This window comes from Microtus ochrogaster, chromosome 8, assembly GCF_000317375.1.
Source record: "Microtus ochrogaster isolate Prairie Vole_2 chromosome 8, MicOch1.0, whole genome shotgun sequence".
Classification (NCBI taxonomy): Eukaryota; Metazoa; Chordata; class Mammalia; order Rodentia; family Cricetidae; genus Microtus; species Microtus ochrogaster.
In genome coordinates, this window is record NC_022015.1 from 39,325,806 (window position 1) to 39,334,078 (window position 8,273).

General features: G+C 51.1%; 1 protein-coding gene across 3 annotated transcripts in view; it reads left to right on the top strand.

Moving 5' to 3' along the window:
• The window catches only part of Pc (pyruvate carboxylase), a 99,050-nt gene that overhangs the window by 77,838 nt on the left and 12,939 nt on the right, over nucleotides 1–8,273 (top strand). For all 3 annotated transcript variants that reach the window (XM_013347878.2, XM_005351674.2, XM_013347877.2), the window contains 8 exons: nucleotides 449–584; nucleotides 713–897; nucleotides 1,048–1,213; nucleotides 1,330–1,475; nucleotides 1,588–1,705; nucleotides 1,884–2,035; nucleotides 3,537–3,655; nucleotides 6,520–6,682. In XM_013347878.2, coding sequence (XP_013203332.1) covers nucleotides 449–584; nucleotides 713–897; nucleotides 1,048–1,213; nucleotides 1,330–1,475; nucleotides 1,588–1,705; nucleotides 1,884–2,035; nucleotides 3,537–3,655; nucleotides 6,520–6,682 — 1,185 coding nt within the window. The remainder of the gene's footprint in view (nucleotides 1–448; nucleotides 585–712; nucleotides 898–1,047; nucleotides 1,214–1,329; nucleotides 1,476–1,587; nucleotides 1,706–1,883; nucleotides 2,036–3,536; nucleotides 3,656–6,519; nucleotides 6,683–8,273) is intronic.

Below are 8,273 nucleotides of genomic sequence, written 5' to 3' on the forward strand. Positions count from 1 at the left end.
GAACTAGCTCTGTAGACCAGGCTGGTCTCGAACTCACAGAGATCCACCTGCCTCTGCCTCCCGAGTGCTGGGATTAAAGGCGTGCGCCACCAAGGCTAGCTCCAGGGAGAGCAGGCTGACAGGATTAACATGTGGAGAAAGCCCATACTGGATGTTGGTGGAGAATGAGAGTAGTGAGCCTACAGAGCATAGAGATGCACACTAGGCCTGCATAGGCCACTCTGTAGCCTCTGAAATGTAAACACTGTACTCAGTAAGAGGCTGTGGAGCTGAGCTGAGCTCCACTGGGCTGACTTTGCTTGCCCTCCAGAGCTCCACTACAAATGGAATTAGAGTTGGCACTGTCGTTTTTGTGATCTCCTGAGTGTTGAGATTCCTCTCTCTTTCAGGATCTGGGGTGCTCAGTGCCCAGCCTGCTCTAACCTGGACTCTGATTGCCTTTCCTCAGATGCTGAAGTTCCAAACAGTTCGAGGGGGCCTGAGGCTCCTGGGTGTCCGCCGCTCCTCCACTGCCCCTGTTGCCTCCCCAAATGTACGGCGCCTGGAGTACAAGCCCATTAAGAAAGTCATGGTGGCCAACAGGGGTGAGCACTACCAGTACTCGGGTTGAGATCAGCCTAGCCTGATCTCCTCCTCATCACTCTGTTCTATCTGTCTCCTTTGTGTTTCTCTCTGGACCCAGGAGTCTAACTGCTCACCCTGCTTCCCCTAGGTGAGATTGCCATCCGAGTGTTTCGTGCCTGCACAGAACTGGGCATCCGCACAGTGGCTGTCTACTCGGAGCAGGACACAGGCCAGATGCATCGGCAGAAAGCTGATGAAGCCTACCTTATTGGTCGTGGCCTGGCGCCTGTGCAGGCCTACCTGCACATCCCAGATATCATCAAAGTGGCCAAGGTGATGCCAGGGTCTCCTGACACTGGGCTGATTCTGTGCTGTGCCTGTCCCCACACCTACCAGCAGGATGTGTAGGGTTGAGGTGCAGCCCAGCACAGCAGGCAAAGGAGAAAGACGAAGGCACACAGGTGTTTCTTCTGCCACTTACAGGAGAATGGTGTCGATGCTGTGCACCCGGGCTATGGGTTCCTCTCAGAGAGAGCAGACTTCGCTCAAGCTTGCCAGGATGCTGGAGTCCGGTTCATTGGGCCAAGTCCAGAGGTAGTCCGCAAGATGGGAGACAAAGTGGAGGCCCGGGCAATTGCCATCGCTGCAGGTAACACTCAGCTCCTGCTGGGCTAGTAGACAAGGGCCAGTGTGAGAGTGTGCTTCTCTGACAAGATGTCGTAGAGACGTAGTCTGATACAGAGAACCCTCATACCCTCCCAACAGGTGTCCCAGTGGTCCCTGGCACTGATGCCCCCATCAACTCAATGCATGAGGCTCAAGAGTTCTCCAAAACCTATGGCTTCCCTATTATCTTCAAGGCTGCCTATGGAGGTGGGGGCCGTGGCATGAGGGTTGTGTACAGCTATGAGGTGAGCATGGTAGCACGTATGCTGAGGGCTGGGTGCCAGGCAGGCATTCAGTGGGCTCTAGGAAGTGTGCAGAGGTGGTCCCATGTCTGCTTGGCCTTGCCTGTCCTTCTAGGAGCTGGAGGAGAATTACACCCGAGCCTACTCTGAGGCCTTGGCAGCCTTTGGGAATGGGGCACTGTTTGTGGAGAAGTTCATTGAAAAGCCACGGCACATCGAGGTGCAGATCCTAGGTAAGTGGGGTTGTATGAATAAGAGGAACCTAGATCTCCCTGGTTTACAGCATCATCCTTTGGGACAGCCTTCCCAGGGTTCACCCCCTGGAAAGGGGCCCTGAGGCAAAGCAGGTAGCATGTAGGAGGAGGCACCTGGATTCTAGGAAAGGCTGAATTCAGTTTCTTGTATGCTCAGGGGACCAGTATGGGAACATCCTGCACTTGTATGAGCGTGACTGCTCCATCCAGCGGCGGCATCAGAAGGTGGTTGAGATTGCTCCTGCTGCCCATCTGGACCCCCAGCTTCGCTCACGCCTCACCAGTGACTCTGTCAAACTTGCCAAGCAGGTGAGGACATGCTCCTTGGGACATGAGCCCATTTTTTTTTAAAGATTTATTTATTAATTATGTATACAGTGTTCTGCCTGTGTGCATACCTGCACCCCAGAAGAGGGCACCAGATCTCACCACAGATGGTTGTGAGCCACCATGTGGTTGCTGGGAATTGAACTCATGACCTCTGGAAGAACAGTCAGTGTTCTTAACCGCTGAGCCGTTTCTCCAGCCCCCAAGCCCATTTTTTGCAAACTTTCTTGGTACCTCTGCCCAGATTTTCTCATTGCTTAGGGATACAGGCATTCCCTGTTGAAGGAAGGAGGAAGGCCCTGCAGGGAGGAGAAGGGCGCAGATATCCTCTTGAGACTGGAAGCAGTGCTTATCAAAGTAGAGGCGTTTGGCCCCAAGGGAAGGTGTACTGGCCATTCCTTCTGCTCTCGCTATACAGACAAGCTTTTCTGTGGGACCAGGTTACCCTGGTCACTGAAAAGAGAATGAGGGCCGGGCGGTGGTGGCGCACGCCTTTAATCCCAGCACTCGGGAGGCAGAGGCAGGCGGATCTCTGTGAGTTCGAGACCAGCCTGGTCTACAAGAGCTAGTTCCAGGGCAGGCTCCAAAACCACAGAGAAACCCTGTCTCGAAAAACCAAAAAAAAAAAAAAAAAAAAAAAAAGAAAAGAGAATGAGAGTCCTCAGATTCTGGCAGTTATGGCATGTTCTCATCATTGGCTCCTAATCTTTGCTGCAGCACAACCCGTTCTCTCACCAAGGTGTCTCTGCTCGGCTGGGAGAGTGGGTTCTGAGTATGGAGGTGGGAGCTGTGTCCATAGTCTGTCCTGGGAACACCGGCCGTAGCAGCAGGGTACCACCTACACATGCCCCCTTGGACTGCCCCGGGTTTGCCATAGGGCTTAGGACAGTGGGAATAGAGTGGTTCTGAGACAAGGCTCAGCAATGTGAGCAGAGTTCTGGTAGAGCTGGGGTTGCCTCAGAGGAGCAGGGTGAGGACGTTAGCCTTGCTCTGTTTTTTTTTTTCGCCAATGCTATTAACCATACCAGCTCAGACTCTAGGGAGTGGATGTGTTATTCTGGAAGGACCAGAAGTGGAATGGGAGTAGGGTTGTAGTCCGAGTTAGCATCACTTGGGTGATGGCCAGAGTGAGGATACTGGTCAGAGATGACAGCAGAGCAGCACAGGAGGAAACTTCCTGAAAACCCTTCTGTAGGGGAGAAGTGGGCTGGGAGGCTCAGGACTGCAGGGAGGAGGCAACTTCAAAAGTGAAGGTCTAGGGTGGGTCAGGGAATGTCTGCACCCAGACTTGCTGGGTGTGGCCCGGCCCTAGTAGCTCCCAGTAAATCCTTGCCAGGTGGATGTATATGCTGGGTCCTAGGTGCTGGCCATGGTAGGTGGCTGGATTGCCACCAGCTGTTCTGATCCAGAACCCATGTGGTGGGCAGGCTTGGGGAGCTCGGCCCTGATCTTGGGAACCTCTTCTTACCGGCCAACCCTACAGGTGGGGTATGAGAACGCGGGCACCGTGGAGTTCCTGGTGGACAAGCATGGCAAACACTACTTCATCGAAGTCAATTCCCGCCTGCAGGTGGAGCACACCGTCACTGAGGAGATCACAGAGTGAGCACAGAGCACAGGGCAGCAAGGGTGGGAAAGGCGCTCCTGGAGGAGCAGCCAAGGCTCTCTTGTTGTCACTTTAGTGGACTTAGGGACTTCACTGAAAGAATTCTTAGGAGGGCCGGGCGGTGGTGGCGCACGCCTTTAATCCCAGCACTCGGGAGGCAGAGGCAGGCGGATCTCTGTGAGTTCAAGACCAGCCTGGTCTACAGAGCTAGTTCCAGGACAGGCTCCAAAACCACAGAGAAACCCTGTCTTGAAAAACCAAAAAAAAAAGGATTCTTAGGAGGGTTTTACATGATTATTGTTATTAAAAAAAAAACTAAAACAAAATAAAAATCCAGAGCTTACCCACCCCTCACAGTGAGGATGCCAGGTGCTGCCAGGTACTCCATGGGGGCACACCTGGCTGTACTAAGGGAATCATGACCCCATTTTTCAGATGAATGAACCAAGACTCAAAGAATTTAAGAGAATTACACAAATCTACACAGTGGGCTCAGTCTCTCCAGCCTTGCCTCCAGCTTTGTGACATTCCTTATGTCTAGGCAGAGTCTTTAGGAACTTTTTTTTTCAATATTTGTTTGTTTGTTTGTTTACTTATTTATTTAATTATTTATTATGTATTCAATATTCTGTCTGCCTGTATGCCTGCAGGCCAGAAGAGGGCACCAGACCTCATTACAGATGGTTGTGAGCCACCATGTGGTTGCTGGGAATTCAACCCAGGCCCTTGGGAAGAGCAGTCAGTCCACTTAACTGCTGAGTCATCTCTCCAGCCTCTTAGATGATTAAAAAAAAAGATTGACATATTTTATTCTTATATGTATAAGTGTTCACCTACATGTATATATGTATGTTCATCACGAGTGTGCAATATGCCTACAGAGACCAGGAGAGGGTGTCTGATCCCCCAGAACCGAAGCTACCGAGGGCTGTGAGCTGCCATGTGGGTGCTGGAAACTAAACCCTGTCCTCAGCAAGAGCAGCCAGTGTTCTTAGCTGCTGAGCCATATCTCCAGTCCCTAGAATTCTTATTCTCCTTTAACCTGGTCTATATCGTGATTCCCAGGACAGCCAGGGCTATGTAGAGGAGACTATATTTCAAAACAAAACAAAATGACAATAACAAAAAAAATTGCTATTTTGTTGAAGACATCTCCAGGATCATTATTCTTCATGAGTACTTTTAGTGGCCGTAAACTGTTCCACCATCTGTACATGTAATAATTCTGTTATCTTGCTTTCTGTTGGACAGTGTACTATTCTGGCTTTTGTGGTTCAGGTCTGTTAACATCTGTCTAAATGTGAGCCATGGCTTCCTAGACAATTTGTATCAGAGTATTCTCCCACAAGTCTGGGAACAGACTTAGAAAATCTACTTATTTTTATAAACTGTGAAAATAGCTTTCATTATTCCCGGATACATATTTTGAGCCATTTAAGAATTAATCCTTGGCATCAGACTAGTCCACTGTACCATGGAACATTTCTGATCCAATTTTTTCCTTGGCCCCACCCAAGATTAATGCTGATGCTGCCCATTGGCTGCCTTTGCCTACTACAAATCCGGAAGCCCACAGACTCCTGGCTCCTTAGGGTCAGAGCTGGAGTGACAGTGATGCTCCAGCCATGTTCCCTGGGCTATGTCTTGGTGCTGCTCTGCCAAAGATTTGTCTGCCCAGGCGTCAGGGTCTTCAGGTCCTGAGTCGTGTGTAGGCTGTGCTAGCTGTGGCTACTCTAACCCTCAAGATGCTCTGATGGGGAAGTACCACCATGGAGACCTAGCATGCAAGCAGGGTCAGTGGCCTGCAGAGAGAGTGCCATGGTGACCATTCATTACTACTCTGCTATCATCAGTGACATGGAGGACAGAGGACAGTCTACCACTAGAGTACTGGCCATGAGCCCCAGAAACAATACATAAACCTGGAGGGTCTGTGTTAACAGCTTTTGCCTTGATTTGATATCATTCTTTTTTTTTTTTTTTTTTTTTTTTTTTTTTTTTTTTGGTTTTTCGAGACAGGGTTTCTCTGTGGCTTTGGAGCCTGTCCTGGAACTAGCTCTTGTAGACCAGGCTGGTCTCGAACTCACAGAGATCCGCCTGCCTCTGCCTCCCGAGTGCTGGGATTAAAGGCGTGCGCCACCACCGCCCGGCGATTTGATATCATTCTTAAGAGTGGCTGTTGCTCAGGCTAGGTTCACACAACCATGCAAATATGGAGAACCTTCTGCTCTGCATGTGCCTGGGGAACAGTGTCCTGATCATGTCTGTCTTTGCAGGCCTCCAACTGACGTAGTTCTCTAGTTCTGTTTGTTTCACTTTTTGTTCTCTTGTGCTTTGATTTATTTATTTATTTTAAAATGGGATCTCCTGAGGCCCACACTGGTCTTTGTTTGTTAGGTAGCCAAGAGTGACCTTGGACTTCTAATCTTCCTGCTTCTACCCATCAATGCTGAGATCACAGACCTATCAACATCCCTGGCCTTGGGATTCTGATTTTGCAGCCTGCCCTCCCTGCAGTCACAGTGTAAATCCCATGCTCCCAGAGTGGGTGTCCACTGTGACTATGACCTCAGCCTATACTTCCAGTCTTGGTGTCACAGTGCAAGCAGGAGTTTACAGACCTTAGGGCAAGGGCAGACGGAGGACAGGCTACTGGAAGAGGCCATCAGGAGGGTTGAAGGCAGATAGATGTCTGTCTCTGGAAGCTTCTTAGGGAACTGTTTATTCCCAGCATAGGCTGTAGGACCATCAGGCAGAGGACCCTAGGCTGCTTGGGCTAAGAGGAGGCTGCAGCAGCATTGGCCTGTGTGATCATAGAACCCCTCCTCCCTGCTTCACCTCTTAACCTTCTTATTTGCAGCGTGGACCTGGTCCATGCTCAGATTCACGTGTCTGAGGGCCGGAGCCTGCCTGACCTGGGCCTGCGGCAGGAGAACATCCGCATCAATGGCTGTGCCATTCAGTGTCGAGTAACCACGGAGGACCCTGCACGCAGCTTCCAGCCCGACACTGGGCGCATTGAGGTAGGTGACGTATCAAAAGTGTGACACCAGCTCCAGCCTGGGCCGAGATTCCTCACAGCCTCTCCATGGTGCCCAGGTTGTCACCCAGGAATCCAGGTGCAGCTGCTTAAGAGAACATGGGAGCCCAGTGCTGTCCTAGAGTAAGGAAAGAACATTCCACAGAAAGCTAGCAGAAAACCAACATCACCTGGGAACAGGGGCAGACCAGCTAGGGACCGTTGTGGGCCCCTATATGTGAAGCTTTGTTCCTGGTGCCCTGCTGGTCTCTACCCTGCCTTCTGTTAGGGGTGAGCAGTGACTGGTAAGGCAAGACCTTGTGGGGAGCAGAGGATTGTGGTTTCTGTGGTAGCATGAGTCAAACAGAAGGCAGCCCCTTGGACGTAAGCAAGAGTTGTTCAGAGGGCAGCACTGAGGGACTGAGAAGTTCACATCAGCTCTGCCCGTTGTCCTCATCAGGATTGGCACCTTTGGTCTAAGCTGCCTGTCCCTTGCGTTCCTTGTCTGTGGCTCCCTCCCCGAGCATGTTGGCAGCACTGCTTACTGGTCAGGGGATGCAGGACATCAGAGGCACTCAGGGCTGGCTTTGGTGTCCAGGGTACAGGTGCAGCAGAGATGAGCATGAACCAGACTGCAGAAATGTCCAAAAGTAGCATGATTAATACGGCCAGGATGGGGTGCTAGGTCAGTTATGATGACCTTGAGAGCCCCAGGGTCCCCATAGATGACCACCAGCGTTCCTTTCTGAGTCCTTAGGTAGGGCAGCCTTGGGCTGGTGCTGCCTTATAGCCCTGGTGGGAAGGGGCAGCTGATGGCCTGGGGCTCAGAAGCTGGCTCCTGGGCTATACTGTTTCTCTCCTCCGTGGCCAGGGCTTGACTTTAGAGTCAGTCACCACAAGGTATTTTTAGTTGGTGGTTCCTGCACACAGCTGAGTGTCCATCCTTAAATATTGCATGAAGTTCTTTTTTATTGAACACAGCTTGTACCCTTAGCAGCCGAAGGGTGATGCTGAGGGTGTTCCCAGGCCTGTCCCCCTGGCCTCCTCTCCCTTGATTTCTCTGTGAACCTCAGCTCCCTCACCTGCCCAATGCCTGTCCTGAGCACTCACCTGTGTGTGCAAGTATAGGCATCCCAGATCGTCCAACCCCATCTTTGTCTGCCATTTCCCCTCTACTTGCCTCTTGTGTTTCCTGGATGAGCTGGGTGTGCCATCTCCCTGTCTCCTTCCTTCTTCTTGGCTCTTTCTCCCACACTCCCCTTCAGGAAGAGGGCGTGTGAGTAGATACTGAGTCCTTCCCCTTCCTCTCTCCTTAAAAACAAAGCAAAACAAAAAAATGCCAACAAAAATAAAACAGCCAGGTGGTAATGGCACACACCTTTAATCCCAGCACTCTTTTTTTTTTTTTTTTTTTTTTGAGGCCAGCCTGGTCTAGAGTGAGTTTCAGAACAGGCTCCAAAGCTACACAGAGAAACCCTGATATCAACAAAAGAAAAGAAAAGAAGCCGGGCAGTGGTGGCACACGCCTTTAATCCCAGCACTCGGGAGGCAGAGGCAGGCGGATCTCTGTGAGTTCGAGACCAGCCTGGTCTACA